The 23605-nt window shown below is 45.4% G+C and overlaps 1 protein-coding gene and 2 long non-coding RNA genes across 3 annotated transcripts; 1 reads left to right on the top strand and 2 right to left on the bottom strand.

Annotated features, from left to right (window-relative positions):
• Positions 1 to 408: 408 nt before the first annotated feature.
• LOC149322801 (uncharacterized) lies at positions 409 to 19780 on the bottom strand. Its single transcript, XR_016280017.1, has 3 exons — positions 19523 to 19780; positions 6571 to 6645; positions 409 to 1605 (listed from the first exon to the last, which is right to left on the bottom strand). It is a non-coding gene; the product is annotated as an uncharacterized LOC149322801 (long non-coding RNA).
• On the top strand, positions 11519 to 12828 carry LOC149322803 (uncharacterized). The gene is made up of 2 exons (XM_089499116.1): positions 11519 to 11527; positions 11854 to 12828. Exons 1-2 carry the CDS (start codon positions 11519 to 11521, stop codon positions 12826 to 12828), a joined length of 984 nt encoding a protein of 327 aa, XP_089355242.1.
• LOC149322802 (uncharacterized) lies at positions 16338 to 16876 on the bottom strand. Its single transcript, XR_016280015.1, has 2 exons — positions 16648 to 16876; positions 16338 to 16529 (listed from the first exon to the last, which is right to left on the bottom strand). It is a non-coding gene; the product is annotated as an uncharacterized LOC149322802 (long non-coding RNA).
• Positions 19781 to 23605: the final 3825 nt, after the last annotated feature.

The raw sequence follows: 23605 nt of genomic DNA, 5'->3' as shown, positions 1-23605 counted from the left end.
ATGACAAGACAGAGATCCCTAATCACATTTTAGCACGGTTGAGAGAAAGTAAATAAAATTGTGAAGATTTTTCCCCTTGAAATAGAAAAAAAGACCCTGTTTGACTTTATTTTTCCTTGTTGGGTTTATGGGAGACAGAAATAGGAATTCTGTCTAGTTTGTTTAGGGGAAACAAATGCCCCGTGATTTTGGATGATTCAAGATTAACTATTCCCCACTCTCAAGGTTTAAAAAATCTGGACTGCTATTGCAGACATCTTTTCAGACTGCTTTGCCCAAGGCCTGATGGTGAAGTTTAGTTCTAGTTGCTCTGGGATCTTGGTGATGGGGCTTAATGCACATTCTCACCCCTGGTTTCAGCCTTTTTGGGAGATTGGCAAATGCCTGAACAGGGCTAAAGTTGAGAGTCTTCATTGTTTTATTTATATATTTATTTAAATATTCATTGTTGTTGTAAGTAGTTTCCAACTTATGGTGACCCTAAGGCAAACCTATCATGGGGTTTTCCTGACAGGTTTTTCAGCGGGGGTTTGCCATTGCCATCCTCTGAGGCTGAGAGAGTGTGACTTAACTAAGGTCACTCAGTGAGTTTATATGGCTGAGCCGCAATTCGAGGCCTTGTCTCCAGAGTTATAGTCCAATGTTCAAACCACTACAGCCTCCCTTATATCTGAAAATTTGATAAAATCAAGAAGTAATGCCTAATATGTCTCATTTCTTTCGGTTATGCCTTTCTTTCAGCACTGGAAATCAATGTTGCAGTACAGAGTGCTGCTTTTCGTGATTGCACATTTTCTTTTCCATTGTTCTCTGCACACTTTTCTGGCTGTTTCAAGAAATATCTATTGCCACTGCAAAGCTATCAGTCATGTCAGGAAGCTCTTTCCTTAGTATTTTTTTTTATCTGTCAGTGTGAGTGTATTTATTGTTGTGTGCCTTCAAGTCATTTCTGACTATGGCAACCTGAAGGGCAAATCTTATCATGGGGTTTTCTGGGGCTGAGAGTGTAGAACTCACTCAAGGTTACTCAGTGGGCTGTTCTGATCTTCAGAATTGTAGTCCAGCACTCAAATCACTACACCACCCTGGCTCTCTCTCTCATATGAGAGAGAGAAGTATAGTGGTTTGAGCACTGGGTTACGACCCTGGAACCCAGTTTTTGATTCCTTGGAAACCCACTGGTGACCTTGGGATAGTCACACACCCTCAGCCTTAGAAAACCTGTGACATGTTCACCTTAGGTTCACCATAAGTTGGAAAATGACTTGAAGGCACACACTACTATCAACAAATGATTGTAAGAATTCTCACACCTTGAGTACCTCTCTCTGCAACTCTGGCTGAGTAACAGAAGCACAAGTTGGGGTTCGTAGCGAGAGCAGCACTTTAGATTGCAGGTGATTGTACTCACATTTTTTAAGATCTTGCTGTGGTTAAAATGTCTCAAAAACCCAAAACTGGCCCATCAAGGAACACTGTCCAAACATGTCCTAGCCTTTCCCCGCTGCACTAGTGTTCGCAGTTGGTAAAGATGTCAAGTCTTCTGCCCTTATTCTGGTACAAGGATGAGGGTCACTTCAATGTGCTCTCCTTCAGATGGAATATCTGTACATATACAAGGAATCAAGTGATTAGCTGAAGGCCAATGGCAGAATTAACCTGAGTTAATTGCAAATTATCTCAGCAGTCTAAGCCAGCAGCTAAACAATTCAAGACTATAAACAACATGGGTTGGTTTAGAAGCACTGGTGCAGTCCTAAAGAGCAGTGATTGTCAACCTGTGGTCTCCTCTAACTCCCTCTGAAGTTACTGAAGCCTTACACAACATTGCTAATTGTCAGGGATTCTAGGATTTGAAATCCAAAATGGCTAGAAAGCCAAAAGTTGAAAACCATGCATCTACAGAATCAGACTGCGGGGCTGCATCTGCACTGCAGAATGAATATAGTTTGACACCGCTTTAACTCCCATGGCTTAATGCTATGGAATTCTGGGATTTGTAGTTTTGTGAGATGTCAGAGGACTCTGGTGTCACTACGCACAACACATCTCAGGATGACATAGTATGGAGCCGTTGGCCCATTAATCCCTCCCTTAAAATGACCCGAATTGACCCCAAGTTCACACTGGCAGCACCCAGGGAACCCCCCCCCTTTTTTGCAAAAGAAATGGGGGAAAAAATCTGTTCCCAGATAACACACACTAAGGGGGATTTGTCCCGTTTTGGGTGTGTTTGCCCTTGATTCGGGTGTGCAAAAACCAGCATCAGTTGGAATAACCCACTTACATACTGGGCCACAATCATTTTGACTTGTAGTCTAACACTGGTGTTTATCACACGGAGGTTTTTGCAACTCAGATCCAGGGTTACTCCTGGTACACCTATGCGAATTCTCATAACGTGAATGTTTTATCACACCTGGTTGTCTTTCTGAATCGAGGGGGAATCGAATCCAAGGCAAGTCATGTGATGCGGATTTACACAAACTGGAGTGAGTGCAAATTGTATTACCACACCGTGGGATTCAACTATTTGAATCGGCACCCTTGCGCATGCTCAGTGGAGCTCTGAATGCATCATGACCTTGTACATTTCCGGGGTGAAAAGGGGTGCAACTTCTTGTTCCCTGTTTCGTGTAATTGCATGATTGCGTGAATATTTGCCTTGTGAATATTTCTGTGTCTTCTTCATTCCCCTTTTTTGTTTTCCCTTCCATTTCAGCAATTTCAACACGTGCACGCGCGCACACACACACACAGAGATAGACAGACAGACATGTCTGTATATTCACATTCACGCACATACATACATATATAGATTCCCAATAAATAAGTTGCCCTGAAAGTGAAAGGACCACCGAAAGGAAATAGGGGAAAACTGCAGCGCTGCATCACGAGAAATTTGCAACCTGGGGGGGGGGGGTTGCGGTGGTGTACCAGAGCAGAAGCAAAGTTGCATTACACACCAGACCATTTTGGAGTGAAATCGGAGTGAGCTTGAAAGCGATTTCTGTGAATTTGCTTGTTATGGATTTTACCAAAATGAGAGGTCACTTTGGAATCACTGCGGAAGGACCATGGAAGGAGCTCCCATAGAAAGGAATCAGAGGGAGCCATCAGGCAGACCAGCAACATCAGGGACTGCCTGAAGGAAGAGGCCCCTCCCTCCTCAACTGTCATCTCGGCCTCAGAGGGAGCCATCAGGCAGACCCAGCAACATCAGGGACTGCCTGAAGGAAGAGGCCCCTCCCTCCTCAACTGTCATCTCGGCCTCAGAGGGAGCCATCAGGCAGACCCAGCAACATCAGGGACTGCCTGAAGGAAGAGGCCCCTCCCTCCTCAACTGTCATCTCGGCCTCAGAGGGAGCCATCAGGCAGACCAGCAACATCAGGGACTGCCTGAAGGAAGAGGCCCCTCCCTCCTCAACTGTCATCTCGGCCTCAGAGGGAGCCATCAGGCAGACCAGCAACATCAGGGACTGCCTGAAGGAAGAGGCCCCTCCCTCCTCAACTGTCATCTCGGCCTCAGAGGGAGCCATCAGGAAGACCCAGCAACATCAGGGACTGCCTGAAGGAAGAGGCCCCTCCCTCCTCAACTGTCATCTCGGCCTCAGAGGGAGTCATCAGGCAGACCAGCAACATCTTGGACTGCCTGAAGGATGAGACTTCTCCCTCCTTTAACTCTATTTTGTATTTTTTACGATTTTACTGTACACCGCTATGATCATCGCGGAATAGCGGTCTATAAATAAAACATATTATTATTATTATTACATGTGATAAGACATCACGTGATTGTGTGAGTTCGCATCGTTGGACCCACAGTCACGTCGGATCTGAGCTGCAAATAGCTGCAAAAACCTCCGTGTGATAAACACCAAAAGCTAGAGTGCTGAACAATTCCCACTCCCTGGAAGAGATGATTCTAATAAAAGGAATGAGATGCCCCCCCCCCCCCCCCATTAGAGCATATTCAGTAACATTACATTGCAAGCCTTCTCCAGAGTGGGAAAATACCATGCACACAATTTAATTGATCATACAGTAACAGTGAATTTTATGAATCACCCTTCCATTCCTATTTCATACCTTTCAACATTTTACAAATAAAAAGCAGGACATGTGTCCAAGCAAGACTGGCACATGATGGCAGAGGTTATTGATGAGGAAGAATACACACGCTAAGAGAGTCTGGAGCAGTTTATTTTTGCCTGAGCCTACTGGTGGTGAGAGGTTTCATGAAGTGATGGAGTCTTTACAAACTCTGTCTGGTGTTTCTATAGGTAATGTATCTTGAGGGATGCTCTACTTTGTTCCTTCCTGGGTTGTGCGTGCCTTCCTCCAACTCACCTTGGTTGTTGATCTGACCGATAACATTTCAAGGAGGCCTGAACCAAGAGCATATTCACTCTAACAGTTCAATGGGACTGGTTGCTCCCTGTAAAGTATGCTTAGGCCTTTTATATTGTTGCATTTTTAAAATTAATGTGTTTTAATTGATCTTGTTCTTTGTTGAATTGTTGTTGTTCCTTGCCTCAATACATGGGGAGAGTCCTATTTAAACAGCTACTGTCCCTCTTTTTCAGCTGCTTTTAAAATGTCCCAGTTTCTCTGTCCTCCTCCCACTTCTACTTACTTCAGTTGCTACAAACTGAGTTTAACCTGTAAAAGTAGTTACTGTAGCTCTCAATTAACTCAGCAATGAGAGAGAAGAGGAGGGGTAAAGTCTTGGCTTTCCTTACAGGCTCAGCAAAAGCAAACTGGTGTCGCTTCTTCTGGTTTGTCTGTTCATCTACATTAATATCTTTTGCCATTTTGACCATACACTCATGTTGCTTGCCCACATTTATCCCAGGTTCTATCTGTGAAATGTTTGAAGGCTGGTAATAGATTTCTTCCATTAGAGACATTGACCTCTAGTTGTCAAACACATGCTGTGCCAGGGACCTATACCCCTCGAGCAAGGCACCCTCATTGGGCCATGGAAATATGGAGGCGGCCTTCCACATCCACAGATGCTTTTTCTGTGTAGCCTAATAGCTCTGGATGGAGAACCCACTGTTTTGTACACTGAGGACAATGATTGGAAGATCTCTGTACAATATAACTAAGGCTGTAGTAGTGCCTCCCAAGACTAAAGCCCGAGCTTAATTTTATGTTGATAAGCAAAAGCATGCCGCTCTGCATTTCCTAGCACTTGTTGAAAATACAAGCATGGATGAGAATTTCATCTTCACCACCCTGGTGGTGCTTGGGTGGGGCTTCCCTATGAAAGCTTTTGAGCTGAGTTCATGTTTACAAAGACTTGACTTTTGGCTTTTGTAGATGCTATGGTGGCCTTCCAAGCGAATGTGTATAACACTTGATGCATATTTGAAACAACACAGTTAGGAGGATCTGCACCATCCTGGTCTGGTCCTTTATTGGGCACTGTTACTTTCTAGAAGAGTCCTCTCCTGGTTGGAGTAGGTGGGAGGGAAAGGTCCAGCATTTCCCAGCTTGCTTGGTTGTGCCCTCATCCATACTGAAGGCAAGACAGAGCAAGCCTAAATGCACAAGTGAGACAGAGGGTGCATCTACACTGGAGAATTAATATAGTTTGACACCACTTTAACTGTCATGGCTCCATCCTGCAGAATCCTGGGATTTGCAGCACTCCTTGGCACAGAAGACTAAAGACAATGCAAAACTACAAATCCCAGGATTCCGTGAGACGGAGCCACAGCACTTAAAGTGGTGTCAAACTGCATTATCTCTACAGTGTAAATGCACCCAGAGATCCTTGACTAAGGCTGCTGTCACACTGCAGGAATAAAGTAGCTTGATGCCACTTTAACTTCCATGGCTCAAGGTGGTAGAATTCTCAAATATACAGTTTGATGGGGCAACAGACCTTTTTGACAGGGAAGACTAAATGCCTCAAAAAACTACAGATTTCAAAATTCCATAGCGTTGATTCATGGCAGTTAAAGCAGTGTCAGACTGCTTTATTTCTGCAGTGTGACAGCAGCCTTAGCAAATAAAACAGAATGAGAATAGAATGTGCTAGAAAATGAGGATGAAAGCACATCCAGGGAAGGCATTATGATAAAGCCAATGCTGAACAAAAAATACATCCTTCAATTTTCTATTAGCAACAAGACCAGAAAAGAGCTGGACTAATGGAGAGCAGAGATTAGGGAAATCATCTCCTTTCACTTTCTCCTATTTTACTTTCAATAAAATAAAGTTCTTTTCAAATATGTGATTTGGATAAATTCATCACTTCTGTGTATCAGCACCACCCAGGTTCAGTTGTTGCGGCTGTTACTACATGGAAATGAGTTTTGGGGTAATCCTAAAAATAGTAATGACTGGAATGAAACTCTGCTTATTGGCTGTATTCTGGCTGATCACATTGGCAGGAAAAATGTCAGTGTGGTGTGACCTAAATCAGAATTGTGGAACCTTTCAAACTCTGGATTACCTATTTCAAAAGCTTTATGGGAGTTTACACTCCTGCAGTACATGTGGCTGCCCAAAGTATAAAGTCTGTGTACATGTGAAGGGTGTTAAATGTAGGATTCTTACCTGGGTTCAGTACTCAAGAAGAGAAGGAGAGGTATGTATCCTGTTTTTCTCCTTGGGCAGGATGTATCCAGGACTCTGATTAGAAAGAAGAAAGTAATATCAGTAACAAAGGAGCACAGATTGAGGAGAGTCAGGTCTTGGCTGAGAGGCCTGGAAGTCCATGCTTGGTCCAGAAGATTGGACATTCATAGAATCACAGAATTGGAAGAGATCTCAAGGGTGATCAAGTCCAACCTCCTGGCATACAGAAATACACAATATAAGCATTCCCGGCAAATGGCCATTCAGCCTCTGTTTAAAAACCTCTAAAGGAGACTCCACCACACTCTGAGGGAGTGTGTTCGACTGTTAAACAGCTCTTACTGTCAGGACATTCTTCCTAATATTAAGGTGGAACCTCTTTTCCTGTAGCTTGAATCCATTGCTTTATGTTCTAGTCTCTGGAGCAGCACAAAACAAGCTTGCTTCTCTTCTCCAGGTTAAACATACCTAGCTCCTTAAGCCATGCCTCATATGCTGGCTTCTATTCCCTGCCCCTGAGCTCACCTAAAACCTTGGTGGTGCAGTGGTTAAATGCCAGTACTACAGCCACTCACTCACAAACCACAAGGGTGTGAGTTCAACACCAGCCAGGGGCTCAGGATGGATTCAGCTTTCCATCCTTCCTTAGGTCACTAAAATGAGTCCCCGTCTTGTCGAGCTTATATGTTGTAAGCCACTTAAGGGAGTGCTTAAGTGCACTGATAAGCGGTATAGAAATGTACTTTCTGTAGCTATAAAGGAAGCTACCACCAAACATGGAATAGTTTTTAGTGGGTTTTTGGGGGCTATGTGGCCATGTTCTAGAAGAGTTTCTTCCTGACGTTTCACCAGCATCTGTGGCTGGTGAAACTTCAGGAAAAAACTCTTCTAGAACATGGCCACATAGCCCCCAAACCCCACCAAAAACAATGGATGCTGGCCACGAAAGCCTTCGACTCCACAAATATGGAATCCATGCCATAGATGGAGGCTAGAAAGGAACAACTGAACAGGTGTTAGTAGATCAAGAGATAGATTACAAGAGCCTGTTACAGACAGCCAAAATAAAGCTGCTTTATAATACCTCCAAAATAAAGTGGAGGTATGGTGTTTCAATGATGCATGCGTCCTAAGAGTCCAGAAGCCACACCAAAGCCACGCTCCAGCCCTAAGAACTGGAGTGTGGCTTTGGTGTGGCTTCTGGACTCTTAGGACGCATGCATCATTGAAACACCATACCTCCACTTTGACTCGAAGCAGCTTTATTTTGGCTGTCTGTAACAGGCCTAGGTGACCTACTTATTCCTTGTAGGAAGGAGACTTGTGTGGCTCATCTTTATTCAAAGTTCTGACTAGAAATTCCCCATTCTCTAAACCAGAGGCATTTGTCAGATCTCAGAGCAAAGATGAGACCATGACATTGTAAGTTTCCTGTTTCTGGGAAGAGCTCACCTGATCCTTTATCTACTCTAACATAATACAGATCCATTTAGGATCTCCTTCTCCCTTCCCAGGCCCTATGAGTTTCCTTCAAATGAAATCAGCTGTTGCCCCCTTGCCTTTGATTAATTCTTCAACTCTAGATGAAAGCTTAAGAGGCCTTTCAGGAGCAAGTTTGGCCATTTCCCTTGTTTCGCTAGCAGGGTGTTGAGTGCTTAGCCATAGAGCTGATCCTTGTGGTGTTTTGTTTGATGGTGAGTATTTTAATTAATAGCATTTTTGTAGTTCTTGCCACATTGATATCATGAGGATATTTCCTCCTCCTTTAGGTTCTCCCTATATTGAAAAGATTCCTGGTCTATCTTCCTGCTATATCTTTGAACAGGAAGATCTGCTCAGAATACATTCAGCTTGACTTCCCTTCTTGATAGTGATGTGCTCCATAAGTCTTGTGCTATTGCCTGGCTTCTAGTGTACACAGCAGGAAGACCTACCACGTCCTTTGGACTATAGTCTTCATGTCAGGTGGAAACTCTCATAAAACTGCAGTGAAGCTAGGTAATGGGAGTATTCTTAAGTAAAGGGAGCATTCATATGAGCATTCTGAAGTGTTATCATTCCAAGAGGAACATTATTTCCCCCTCTGACTTAGGGGTTAAATCATTTTTCCCAGCATGCAAATAATGATGATATAACTCCCAAATGTTTTTGTCCAAGTCATTGCTCTATGTGCTGGGAAGTCTCTGATTCCTCACTGCAATTGTTGATATTGTTATGGAAAATTCTGGTGCAGATACTTGTAAGGACCTTATTGCATGGGATTAAAAGAGCAGCTTACCTTTCCCGAATTCAGTGCTAATTCGGGAGGCAGCCAGTCCCTATAATGCATAAATTGCCACTGAATCACTGCCTGCATCATCTAAGCTGCTCCAAAATGATGCGACTCCAATCTGCCGTTCCCACTTGTTGAACACTCTGCGGAATTGATTCTTTTCAAAAGAATCACTTTGAAACTACTCTCTGAAAAAACCAGGGTGTTTGTTTTTTTTGCATTTGCATTTGCATTTGCCAACACTTCATTGCGATTGCAATCGACTGCACCAGGATCAGAACTGGTTTCAAATGGCAATGAGGATCATATAATTTGATCGGCAATTCACTGTATTTCTTAGTGGGAATGACCCCCAAGTTTTACTGATGAAGCTTAGATTTCTGAATTAAGAGTTTAGTAGACTTGACACCAGTTCTGGTATACTGAAGAGACCCGTTGGAACATGCAGATGTGTTAGTCATAGGGTTGCCAGAATTATCACAGGCCCTGAGTTTTGCAGGACAAACTCTGAGACCTAGGGATGGCCCTTGGTGATGCCATTAAGTGTTAGTGTGGTGTAGTGGTTTGATCACTGTACTATGACTTTGGAGACCAGGGTTCAAATCCAAGCTGGACCATATAAATCCATTGGTCAAGTCACACTCTCTCAGCCTCAGGAGAAGGCAATGGCAAACCCACCCACCCCCACCCCGAATAAACTTGTCAAGAAAACCCCAGCCTTAGGGTTGCCTTATATAGAAAACAACTTGAAGACACACAACAACAAAAAGCAATTGCAGTTGTTCATAGCTTGTCATTTAAACAGCCACACATATAGTGGGCCCTTGGTATTGGCTGAGGTTTGGTTCCAGGACCCCAGTGAATACAAAAATCAGTGGATGCTCAAATCCTATTAAAATAGAATGACATAGTAAAATGGTGTTCTTTATATACAATGGAAAATTAATGTTTGCTTTTTGAATTTGTAAATTTTAAAAATATTTTCAAGCCATGGATACTTGAATCCATAGATAAAGAATCTGTGGATATGGAGGGCTGACTGTATACCCAACTATCCCCTCCCCCCTCCAAATATATTTTCCTGTTTGGAAATTAAGGCAGAAATCTTAGCTAAAGAAGCTGTTTCCAGATCAAGGTGAAATGAGGGAATTATTCCTTCTCATTTATTTAGGGATTGAACCTGGCCTGCCTGCTTTTATTTAGAAGGTGGTTTGCAAAACATAGCAGTCAGTGACAGGAGGAAGCATTTAGCATCCCAGCAAATTCAACTCTTGGCAGGACCACTGCATGGGAGCTCTCATTTTCTACTGGTTTCTAAGGGTTGTGAGCAATGTGATGTAGTAACCTGATAAACATACTTTCCTCTTCCAGCTTGCAGGTGCCTGGCTGTGAGGCCTAGAAAAGCATTTAACATGGTAAGTGCTGAATGGTTGGGTTCTGATAGAGATGGAGGGGCTAGGTCAGTGGGTCTATGGAGCTTATCACATGATGTTTTTTGCAACTCCAATCTGAAGCCATTCCGGGACCAACCATGAGAATTCATGTTATTACGTGATAGATTATCACACATGATCGCTTTCTATGGGGAGTCATTTTGAGCCCAATCGTAAGTCAATCCAATGTCACTCCTGATGTAAGTGAATTCAGTGAACTAGCGAATTCACAAATCTTTTTCCAAGGTCAATTCAAATCCAATTCAAATTGGTCTTGGTGTGGAATGCAACTTTGCTTCAGTTCTGGTACGCCCCCCCCCCCCCACAACCTCCAAGGTGCCACATTTCCCATGATGAGGCATTGCAATTTTGCTCCATTTGCTTCCGGTACTCCTTCAAGAATGGAGGATACATTTGGATGTGGCTGGGAGGGATGGCTATAATGGAGGATACATTTGGAAGCAGCTGGGAGGGATGGCTGTAACAGAGGACACGTTGGGATGCGGCTGGGAGGGGTGGCTGTAATGGAGGACACACAGGGATGTGGCTGTATGTATACTTGAGACCACACATGGTGGATGTTGCGGGCATTGCTAAATTGTTGAAACAGAGTAAACAGAGTAAAAAATAGAATAAATAGAAGGGAAGAAGAAACGTGAAGCAATCATTCATGTGAGGCTAGCATTCATGTGCAACTGGAACCAGGAAGTGGCCCCCTTCTTCACCTCAGAAGTGCAAAGGTTCAGAGCCCCACTGAGCATGCGCAAGGGTGCCAATTCAAATTGGTGATATCCGCATGGTATGTACTGGTGTGATAATTTATTTTACACTCGCTTTGCTTTGCCTCAGGAATGACCACAATTTAGCTCTTCACGTGTGATAATTAATCACGTGAATTGGCCTGGATTTGAATTGAATCGATTCCCCCTTCCCTTCGGAATGGCTTTGGATTGGAGTTCCCATTTTCACGTGTGATAAGGGCCTATGTGGCCAAACAGCACACTGCTTGTTGTTTCCCAAGGAGTGAATGAGAACCTTGAGGCTGATGAGGGGGTACTTAAACCATTCCAGGCCTGCTGTTTTCTTGCATCAAATTTATACACTGAAAGATGCATAGTTGGTGGCTTGGAGCAGTGGTAACTGGTGTTTGCAGGGAGTCGGTGTAAGGAAACTTTTACTGCCTTTTTCCTCAGTTGCCACCTTGCTCCCCTCATTAATCTAGATGAAGTTGGTAGGCTGGTAGCAAACCAACATATATACATGCCATAGCTGGGGAGGGAAAAATCAGTTTTTCAAAAACAAACAAACCAAAAAATTATGTTTTGGCTTAAACCAGGGTTTGGGGGTCTGTTTGTTTTTGTTTGCATTAACATATAGGACTACACTAGTTAAGGACTAAATTAGAAAAATTAAGTAGCAAATGCAGTTCAGATATTATGGCCACTAGCTTAAATAATAATTGTTGTTCTGGTTGAAGTTATGTTAAATGAAAGATTTGTTTCTCAATGTCAACATTTCTTGCACTGTAAAATAAGATCTCCTCTATTACCCTTTCAGTACCTCTTCCGAAATGTCTCCAAAGGCCTGGGCCAGCTTGAAGCGTACATTGATGCAGAGGAAGGGGTAGCTTTCCAGATGGACAACAACTTGTTCTGGGACTCATTGGGCAGAGGCTATGACTGGGCCATTCAAGGCTTGTTTGAGAAGATGGAGTCAGGCAAATTCTTGATCACTCGCTTGTCCTCAGGAAAAATTATGCTGAGAGACTGGATAGGCATGTATCTTGCTGCAATGGATGTGGGTACAGACCCAAACACCTTCCCAGTCCTACCGGTCCAATACTCAGAAGACGCTTCTCTCCAATTTGATGTCTTTTATAGAGAGAACAGGGTAGCTTTCCGGGCCTATAATGGTCTCTTCTTGTCCAGAATGTACAGAGGGTTTTACACCATAGAAGCAGCTAAGTATCTTCCTGATGATGCATGCTATTTTCGACCTTTGATTGGAGACCTTCTTCCCCCGACCTTTGACATACTGAGAATGGAGATAGATGATTCAAAAGTCAGATGCCACCACCATGTCTTGGAGAAACAGACATATGTCAACCGGAGCGAGGTACCAGAACAACACACTTTCAGCATGAAATGGGAGACACATTGCACTGACAAAATTTTCTGGGATCAGCTGTGGGGACTTGGTTCTCCCTTTTCATGTAGGTTCACGGTTGCGGGTGTGACTCCTACTTTGAGGTACACTGCGAACAATGACAAGTCCGTCTCTCTGTCAAGGTATATTTATGAGAAGCGCCGAAAAGAGGTGAAGATACCCCCCAATACCAAAGCTTTTGCTAGCCTTTGTGTATCCTGGCATAATACTGCTTTCGTACCATTTACTTTAGTCATCAAAAAGGTGAAATCCAATGAGACTATGGTGATATTGCATGAAAGTGGAGGCTGGAAGGGCCTTGCCTATCACAGTGTCTACATGAAGATCAGACTAGAAAAACTTGGTGAGTCATGTGTAGCCATGTGAAGATATATCAGAACGGACAACTTCCAAAGGATAATAGCATACCAGACTGTGAGTAACTCGATTCTGAAGGTATGTGGCTGCTATAATTCAGTACTGACTTTGGATTATTTCTTATTGGAAGTTGTTGCTTTGCATAGTAGTTACCTTGTGGGGTATATTTCTGGCACCTCCTTTATACATCCCAGGTACCTGAAACAAATTAAAATGGCTACTATTTTATGGCACGAAGATGAGATGTCCTTGCCTTGCGGCACAGTTGAGAGAACGTAAATAAAGTTGTGATATTTTCCCTGAAAGATGTCTTGACTCTATTTTATCATGTTGGAGAGTGTGGGAAGATTATTGGTGGTGTGTATCTACAGAAGGGGAACTTTAGGGAAAGGAACCAAAGGATTCAAATTACAAGAAAAGAAACTGCATTTAAACCAGTGTTTCTCAACCTTCCTAAGGCTGCAACCCTTTAATATAGTTCCTTGTGTTGTTGTGATCCCTGGATAGAGGAGAAGACCATTGGAAATATACGTTTTCTGATGGTCTTAGGCAACTCCTGTGAAAGGGTCATTCGACCCCCAGGTTAAGAAGCGCTGATTTAAACATTAGGAAGAACTTATTTATCAGTGGACTAGATAGCTTTGGATGGTGGTAATTGTCCAACTTGGGAAGTTTTTAAACACAGCTTGGATGACCACATTTCCAGAGTGATTTAGGCTGTATCCGCACTGCAGAAATAATCTGGTTTAGATAAAGAATGGGGTAAAATAGCTACAATTAGTTATAATTAGCCGTGGTTATAAGATTAGACAGATGTTGGAAAATAAAATCCATTATGGAAAAAAGATAAGAGGGAAGAGAGAGGAGAAAAGAGAAATAAGGTGAAAGGATATAGGATATTAAATTGCATAGGATAAATAGATAAACTAGGATGAAGGTTTATAGTGGCGGGATACAGACGGGCAAAAAGGGGTGTATTCATGACGTCATGAAGGTAGAGCCTTCAGACGGCCCTTACCTGAATGCCGTCATGAACACGCTGCCCGCACGCCCCAAGCGGGAAGAAGCGGCATTAAAAAGGTGCTGCTTTTTTCCGCTTCTTTTTGATTTGCGGCGTACGTGCGCAGCTCCGTCTGTAAGCTGCTGCACCGGTACGTCAGAATTGCTACGCCGCAAATATAAGTTGCCCGTTTAAAACCTCCGTGTCAGCTGCGTCGCATAATGGGTCGGGGTCCGGGACATGCGTGGTTTGCAGTCAAGCTTTAATTGCAACGTCCGCTGCCATGCAGCTGTGGAAGCTGCGGCACAGCTGCGGCGCATTTTAAGACTCGTAACCCTAACCCTGGAGCCACTTGTGCGCATGCGTTGCTAGAATCGCGGGAAGTTGTAAGTTTTGCCGGCGGATGTTTTGGTTGTAGAAAGTGATAAGGGAAAGTTTGGAATTTAAAGTGTCCCCCTACACACATTCCTGCGCCATTTTCACCTGGGAACGGGCACAGTTCGGCTGCTCCTGGCACAGCTGTGCGGCGGCTCCCCTTTGCCACCAGGCAGGATGGCACAGCCATCCACCAGCACCCCGAAAAAAGGCAGGGGGACGTCTTGGTCTCATACTGAGACGGCTGACCTCATAGCTATATGGTCCCAGCCAAACATTTTGCAGAAACTGGAGCAGTCCTACCTGAATGCTGACACATATTGAGAAGTGGAAGAAGCCATGAGAGCTGCTGCACCGGTACACCAGAATTGCTACGCCGCTAATTTAAGTTGCCCATTTAAAAGCTCCGTGTCTGCTGCGTCGCATAATGAGTTGGGGTCTTGGAACATGCGCAGTTTGCAGTCAGGCTTTAATTGCAGCGTCCGCTGCCATGCAGGTGTGGAAGCTGCAGCACAGCTGCAGCGCATTTTAAGACTCCTAACCCTAACCCTAACCCTAACCCTAGAGCAACATGTACGCATGCGCTGCTTGGAAAGTTTGGACTTTAAAGTGCACCCCTACACACATTCCTGTGCCATTTTCACCTAACAATAAAAAACCCCTAAAACTGTAAATATTTACATATGTACAAGGGAGGTGATGGGGGATGGCAGGGGGACAGCGGTGGCAGCAGAGACAGCTGTAGCTGTGCATTGCAGATTCAGCAGGAGCACGGGGACCAAAGGAGAGGAGGCATCTATGATGCTGGTGACACTGGCAAAGTGCAAGCGGACAAGGATGCCAACACCAGCTGATCACCAGCTGGCAGGAGACCACCATTGTTCTTGGGCAGAGCGGGGGAAAAAGTTTTAAAGGGGCTTGGGCACTTTAAATGTGCCCATAGGCTTTCTGCCGCCGCTGCTTAGCGCTGCAGCTGCGCAGCTGCGCATCCACCAGCCGGCAAAGGAAAAAAAAAAAGCCCCGTTTTTGGCCGCTCGTGAGCAGGGGCAGACAGTCCCGCAGGGAGCTCATGGAAAGGGCACTGGGATTTCAAGAGACGGCACTAGGATTTCAAGAGAGGACACTGGGAGTTCAAGTGAGGGCACTGGGATTTCAAGAGAGGAACCTAGAAGTGCAAGTGAGGGCAGTGGAAGTTCAAGAGAGGGCCGTTCAGAACCAGGAGAGATCAATAGACAGGTCAGACCAGGAGCAGAGGCGACTCAACACCACCTTGGAAGCCCAGACTGTTCTGATGGGGCAAATGCTGGAGATCATGAGGGGAGGGCAGGGTGGCCCGAGACGCAGAAGGGTACGTAGGGAGCAGGGTGGAAGAGGCAGGGCTGTCCCCAGGGTCGTGGACGAAGGGGTTGAGCAGCAGGAGCCCCCAGCAAGAGCTGGAAGAGCCAGGACTGTCCCCAGGGTCGTGGAGAAAGGAGTAGGGCAGCAGGAGCCCCCAGCAAGAGCAATCCTTCCAGCTGAGGAGCAGGGAGTTGCCATGGAGGTGGAGTTGTCTCAGCAGCCTCTTGCTGGGCCATCCTCCAGCCTCTTCAGTGACTCTGTGGCAGTCCCACCGCCCACACCCCGCCCCCAAAGGCAAAGGGCAACTAGAGGGAGCCTGGGATCAAGGGGCAGGGAGCACTGACAAGGCACTAGGTCCCATGATGTCCCATAAAGACATCATTTCGCCTCCCAGGGCATGTGTTCCCTCCCAGCCCTATCTACTCTAGTCTACCCTTCCTGTTCTCTCCTCCCACCAGGCCTGGCTCACTGGTCCCCAAACCAGCAATGTCCAAACTCTGTCCTTCCAGGCGTTTGGACTTCATCTCCCAGAATCCCCAGACACCTTGCCCTGTGGTCTGGGATTCTGGGAGATGAAGTCCAAACGCCTGGAAGGACAGAGTTTGGACATTGCTACCTCCCAGCACTCCTGCCTAGCTTTAGACTGCACAGTTGCGCCTAAGCTGTCACATTCACACTCACAGCCACACTGCCGCAGTTGCGCATAATGAACCACACAAATTTTTTTTAAAAAATAAAGTTTTTTATTAATAACAACAATAAAAATTTTTGACTATATACAATATTTACAAAGGGAAGGGGGAGGGTGAAGGGTGGTGGTGAAGGGGGGATGGCAGAGGGGGCAGGGGAGGGAAGCTGCTTCAGGGAGCGGGAGGAGGCGGTGGGGCGGGAAGCCGGCGGAGGATCTCTTGCAGAGTCTCCTCCATGGAGGAGACTCTCTCCGCCAGCTTCTCCACCTTGTCCTCCAAGGCAGCGAACCTCCTCTCCGTCCGGTTCTCTGTGGGGGGAAAAGAAAGAGGATGGTTAGGGTCAGCCTGTGGAGCCCATCACCCACTCCCACAGGCAGGGTTTCTGGGTGCCCCCGCTCCCTTCCCTGGGTTCACCTCTACACTTACCTTGCTGCCGGGCTTGGAGGACTCGATCCAGGGTCCTGGCATCGAGGGCCAAGTCCCCTGGCTCCCCTGGCAGGCGGCGGCTCGGGCCAGGCTCCTCAGCGGCGGCGACAGCAGCAAGGACTTCAAGCCCTGCAAAAGAGGAAGAAAAGGCCCAAGTTACCATGCTGGCATGGCAGACGAGGGCACAAGTGTCGTGGGGGCTGCAGTCAGGCAACCCCCACCCCTCACCCTGGGGACCTACCTGCCGCCAGAGGAGCCTGCTCTGGCTGCGGAGGGGCCACAGCAGCTGGTCCTGGCTGTGGCCCACCCTCGGGGACATCCTCGTCCCCCGAGGATGGTGGAGAGGGCGACCTGGCACGGTGCCCTCCCTCCCTCTGCCTCCACCTCGGCCGCACGCCTGCAGAAGGGAAGAGGAGGGATGGCATTGGCACCATGCAGGAAGGAGAGGAGGGAAAGGGAAGGGTCAAGGAGGGTAGGACAGGGCATGGCAAGAGCTCTGACTTACCTGGAGGACGGCGATCTTCCAGTCTGGGCCTATCTCCCCTGACCCACAGGTCCTTCAGCCGCGAGAAGAATGGTGGCCGCTTGTCAACCGGGGGCTCCTCTCTGAAATCTTCAAGGGTTTCAAAGAATGCTGCCTTGAGAGTTTTAAACTTCACTCTACATTGGTGCAGGGTTCTTTGAAACCCTTGGTTTCGGAGGGCACGAGAGGACTCGAGAAAATGCCCCCGGTTGGGCTTGTTGGTGCTGGCCATCACCCTCCTCGCAGCTGCCTGTGGCATCAGGGAGTCCAGGAGGATCCCGACCTCCTCATCGGTCCAGTAGGCCATGCGGATCGGGACCCTCCTGCGTGGCTCTGCCATGTTGATCGCCGTCCTGGGGTCTTGCACAGTTGCGCAAGGGTATATATGGGCACCTGTGGCTCAGGGCCGTTAGGCCAAGGTGGTCCTAGGCCAATGAAAGCTTTCAGAGGAGCAGTTTGAATCTCTCCCCCAATAGATGCCCTCTGGGTGCCCTATTGATACATTCAAATGGGCCATTAGGAAAGCTTGAATTTGAGGGGGATTGATACATTGTCAAAGGGGCAATTGGCAGTTGGAGCTGATGTATCTTTTTGACCCAGGAAAACAGGCGCCAGGAGACCTTTTGTGTGTGTGTGGTTGTGTGTGTCCCCCTCAGGCACGTGGCAAAACATGCCCACAGCACAGATCAGGAATGATAGGCAGACTCAAACTGTGGATAATGGGATACATTTATTCATGTGCTTATGCTATTACAGAACATTGCACTCTGACATCACAGATGATGGCACAGGAGCCATCCTTCAGATTCTCCCTGTCAGAAAAAAATCTGCCAGGGCATTCCTCACAGTCTCCCCTGCTGCCTTCTTGGCATCCTCTTCATCCGCCGTGATTGCTCCCAGGGTGGGCAGCACAAAACGGCACCTATATCGCATGCCCTCATCCAGGACCCTGCCCTTGGTCTCACAGATGTTGTGCAGAATGACGCATGATACCAGGATGGGCACCACGTTCTCCTCTGCCACCTTTGTTCTTGGGCAGGGCGGGGAAAAAAGTTTTAAAGGGGCTTGGGCGCTTTAAATGTGCCCATAGGCTTTCTGCCGCCGCTGCTTAGCGCTGCAGCTGCGCAGCTGCGCATCCGCCAGCCGGCAAAGGAAAAAAAAAGCCGCGGTTTGGGCCGCCCGTGCGGAAGCTGCCCCTTTCTTTGCGGCGTCCTCCGAGGCGGCGGTATAGAAGCTACGGGTCCGAAACGGACCCAGGTGAGGCGTCTTCACTGCCCCCCATGTGGAAGCCCCGACACCTGAAGCACGTCCCCGGGGCGGGCGGTCTGGAGGCTCCGTATTCAGCAGAATACACCTCCAAGACGTCTTCTCCTGCCCGTCTGTAGCCCGCCAGTATCTCAGATGAAAATGGATAAATATTTTTTTAATTTTATTATGATAATAGGATAATATTGACTAACGCAAATTAAAGGTAAAGCAAAAGCAAACTTTTTTTATTGTGTTCAAACTATAGTGCATAAAGACTTATGCATGTTATTAATATAGGCGAAAGTGTATATGGGGATATTAAAAAGGTCTATTAAAATGCTCTCTTTTCCCCCTCACCTCTGTTCATCATAATCCCAAGTGGATTTCGGTAAATGGGCTTCCCCACCACCACTCATCCACACAGGGATAGTGTACCAGATTATGTGGCTGCCCAATGCGCAACATACAGAAACTTTGCGGTGAGTACTTAGAAGTTTTCATCAGTCTCTCTTTCTTTCCCCATCTCTTCCTCCACAAACAAGTAAGTTCCCAAAAATTAATAGAGAAACGATTCAGTCCATTAGAGAAACACCCCCTTCCTCTAAACTCTCTCTCAAAGCTCACACCAATCCAGCCAGTCCAAGTGCACACCCTGTACCCCTCTTTAAAGCAGACAGTCTGATGCGGCAGCTGGCCTATGAAGGCAGCGCTATTCCTACACCCATGCACTCACATTGACTCTCTCTTTGGGTTGAATATAGGAAGGCAGAAAAGGCAGGCTACTCTGTAATAAAATAAAATAAACCCCAGCTAATTGGAGACTTTAGTGTAGCTCATGTTGTCAATGTGAATTCCTTCTCTTTGTGCTCCTCACTAGCTGCACCACACATTACAGAGGGGCAGCACACTCACTTGATTTCTCCTCCTCTGTCTCCATAAGAGTCGGAACGCAGCCAGAAATGTGTAATAGGCAAAAAGTCCATGGCACAACAACAAAAAGTAGTGCAAGACAGACTTGTCCATTACACACAACTACTGTAGTTACCAAGATAAGCCAGAACAAAAGAAAGCTTTGGAAGAAGGCTAGGTTAGCCGTCTTCTTACCTTATTTTCTACATGGAGGAATCCAGCCCCCTCCAAAATGGAGGGATTTTCAGTCCTGTGAACCACGTCTGCAATATTTCCGCAAGTGATCCTGTTGTGAGCAACATCAAAGGCTGTTTCCAGTGATACTTGTATCAATACCAGACCACGGCTTGGTCAGGAACTCCACTCTCCCTCCAGACAGCTCAATGTATGGAGCAGATGCCACACAGATTCAGTTTCAAATGCTCTCACCATGGCATCCATTTTGTGATGTCACAGACGAAGAAGCACAAACATTCTGAAGTGGCGGTTGCACCTGTGGTAGCTAAATGGTTAAATGTAGTGTAATATTTTAACCACTAGAGGTCTCTCTGTACTCATGTTCTCATTCTCAACAGAATACAATCTAAGAGAGAAGTTAATTTGGTTTGTCAGGGGCAGCAGCGTTTGTGTAAGATTATTCCAAAATGTGAAACTTTCTTAATTGGTTAGAATAGATTGTTTTCCCCAAAGTTGGGTCCTCCAGCTGTTCAGGACTTCAGTTCCTAGAAGCCTCATCCAGTAAAACCAATGATCAGGAATTCTGGCAGTTGAAATCCCAAACATCTGGAGAACCAGAGTTCGAGAATCACTGAGTTAGATGAAAAGAAAAGGGCACTAAAAAGTCTGGCTTTGAATCCCTTTCTGCTATATCAGTGCTGAATTAAGATTGGCTCTGCTTCTTTTCCAGACGGTCTCTTTGTCCTTCATGCCTGCATATCAACCAGATACAACATGATGTTCTCCATACTGGAGATATCTGTGTTCTTTGGATTTAGCCAGTGCTATCCAGGTATGGGGCAACCCATCAATGTATGTCTGTGAGATCTTTGATTGGCTGAGATGCATGGCAACAAACACATTTTATATGTAATCTTTCCCTATTCTCTTTTCATGTTGAAATAAAGTAATTTGTATGGCATGATGTTTTGAGTCATCAGTGTAGAGTTCCACTCTGTGTCTTTATGCTAGCAAACTGAATGACTTTCTAATGTAATAACATTATCACAGAAGGAGGTCCCTCTAACCATGTTTACAACTGGGCTGGGGAATATGTGAATGTGTGACTCTGACTCCCATCATCCACATTCAACACAGCTGATGGTGATGAATCATGAGAGCTCCAGTTCCAGTAAATTTGCAGGGTCACACATTTTGTATCCCTGTGTTAAATATTCTAAAAACAAACCTTTGGGACTAAATAAGAGTGGCCCTCCTGAATTAAGTTAGATAACTAGGGCACCTTTCGCTCAGGTGCAGTACAGGCCACTGGAAAATGGTGGTCTGCAGGTGCCGATTTTAACTCTGGAGGGATGCCACAGCCACTAGACCGTGCAACGTCCCTCCGGAGTTAAAAGAAGCCAGTTTTCCCGGGTTCTTTTACCAGCGCCCAGGTTACATCATGAGTGACGTAATGGACACACCGTGACATGCAGATGCTATGTGTCCGTTATGTGAAAATGGCAGTGGCTGTGCAGACAGGACACCGCCATCAGGCTGCTGTCATTACATACTAGGGTGTCGGACCGTGCGGTGGCTGCGCAGTCCAGAACCCTAGTATTGCTGCCACTATGCCCCTTTCGGCCCACCTGTCTCGGGCCTCAGTTATGCAAATCCATGTCCCACAGAATTAGAAAGGCATTTTACAGGAGGAGGGGGTCTGAAGCCAGAACCCTGTACTGAAACTATTCAAATTTTCATAGGACTGCTAATCACTTTTGTGAATGCTCTTCCACTCTTCCCCCTTCTAACATGTCCCTCAGAAGTGGTTATTCTGGAAATCTGGACAGTGAGTTCTAGTGTAAAGCTGTTTTGAAAATTATGGTGCAAATGCTTGACAACAAGAAAGGGAAGTGGTTTTGCCCCCCACTTTGGACAGATGTCAACACCCACAACAAACATATAATGTAACAGAGGTTAAGTCTTCTCTCAGCATAACTAACAAGTTCTAGCAAAGAGAATGGGAAATAAAATTAGAGTAACTGGTTTTATCGTATCAAAATTACCGACTTTCCCAGTTGGGGAACCTTTCTGAATGGCAACCACATGGGCATCTATTATAACAGCCACAATGCACACCTATTTCTCCCAGACATGACTGAGGCTATCTGCCAACTCTCTCCAGTGTACCTTTACCTTCGACTTTACCTTTGATCAAAATTTAGCAACATTCCTTCAAGTGAATAGGATGGAAAACCAGTATGGCTCCCTAAATGTTGTTGGACTCCAACTCCCATCTGTCTTGGTCAGTCCAGCAGATGCTTAGAGATTATGGGAATTTGAGTCCAGCCACATCTTAAGGGCCACCAGGTTCACAACCCTGCTTAAGCAATAATAGAAACTTGTGTTTCATGAGGCAAGGAATCATCACAGAGCATATCCTACCATTCATTGCAGCTCCTCCTTCACAATCTCAGAAGCTTAATTACTTCCTGCAGGAAACCCAAGTGACCAAAATCCTGAAGAAATAATTCACAATCTCTCTGCACAATGATGACATCATTGCTGACATCATAATGTGGGCTTTTAAAAAAAGAAAATGCTGATAGTGATTCCATCCAAGAAGCACAAAAGGACAAAGAAAGGCAGGTTCCTGATGCAGATGACTTACCAGGAGTTCTCCCTTTTATGTTATGGCTTCACCTAAAGATTCCCACATCTTCCCTTCATCAATGATGATAGTTATGAATTATGAGTTATGAAGGCCAACAGTGAGTATCTCACTTTACGTACACAACACACTCATCTCAGCCATGCTTTAGGAGTTCATATTCCAACCAAGATGAAGAGCAGAGAGACCACAGAGTTTGGGGAAGGAGGGAAATGCAAGAATAAGCCAAGGGAGGAAAGGAAAGCAGAAGAATGGAGGCAGCATAATTAAGTATAGCAAAGCAGCCTTCTTTAGATGCTTCAGATCATGCCGTTTGGGGGAATGATGGAGGTTGTAGTCCTACAAGTGTGGAGGGTATCAAATTACGGAAGGGTAAAGGACATAATACTGGAATATTTGAGATGTAGATGATACCAGCGTATTTTGCTATCATAATTCATATCTTTCTAGTTTGTGGTGCATGTGGGATACAAATGGAATCATCCTAGGTGTATCATATATTCACTTTTGCATCCACAGTTGATTTTTGTGTCTATCCTGGGTACAGATGAGTATATATATATATATATATATATACACACACAAACACACATATATACACATATATAATTATATATGTGTGTGTGCGTGTGTATGTATACACACACATACATAATATTACACATGCAGTTATACACACACACACACACACACAGAGAGACACATATAAACACACACATATATAATATACAGTTATATATATATATATATATATATATACACACACACACACACACACACACACACATATATATATATACACAGTTGTCCCTCCATATTTGCTAGGGTTAGGGGAACAAGACCCCTGTGAATATGGAAAAACCGCAAATAACAAAAACACTGTTTTTACCTGAGAGGACACCTCTCTAGGAATCTCCAGGTCCTCCAGTGCAACTCTGTGGTCAATGTCCAACATACACTGACCATAGAATGGCACTGGAGTAGCTACAAATGGTCTTTCAGTGCAACTTTTAGTTAAAGTTGACCACAGAGTTGCACTGGAGGACCTAGACAGTCCTAGAGAGAACATATTAATGAAATTCGTGAATAATCAAATCCGCAAATATCAAAGCCGCAAATATGGAGGGATGACTATAATTATATATGTATATATGTGTGTGTTTGTGTATATGTATATATATGTGTATATATATATATATATATATATATATAATTGTATATGTGTGTGTATATAAAATGCAAAAGCTCAATCGCAAATGTGATCTCCATAGCAAATCATGAGTCGCATTTGCGGTATAGACGGCGAAAAGGTATATCGCAGCGGAAGAGCTCCATCGTAAACGCGAACTCCGCCGCAAAAGGTCGATCGCAATTGGTTCCTTCCCGCAACGCCGCCTTTCCGCCACCAGAGGGCGCTCCAGGACAGGGAGGAAGGATGCGGTTTGACGCAA

Source organism: Sceloporus occidentalis, unplaced genomic scaffold (genome assembly GCF_023333645.1).
Source record: "Sceloporus occidentalis isolate IW3139 unplaced genomic scaffold, rSceOcc1.0.p SCAF_1, whole genome shotgun sequence".
Taxonomy (NCBI): Eukaryota; Metazoa; Chordata; class Lepidosauria; order Squamata; family Phrynosomatidae; genus Sceloporus; species Sceloporus occidentalis.
Note: the sequence above shows the minus strand (reverse complement) of the source record. Positions and strands in the feature narration are given on the sequence as shown.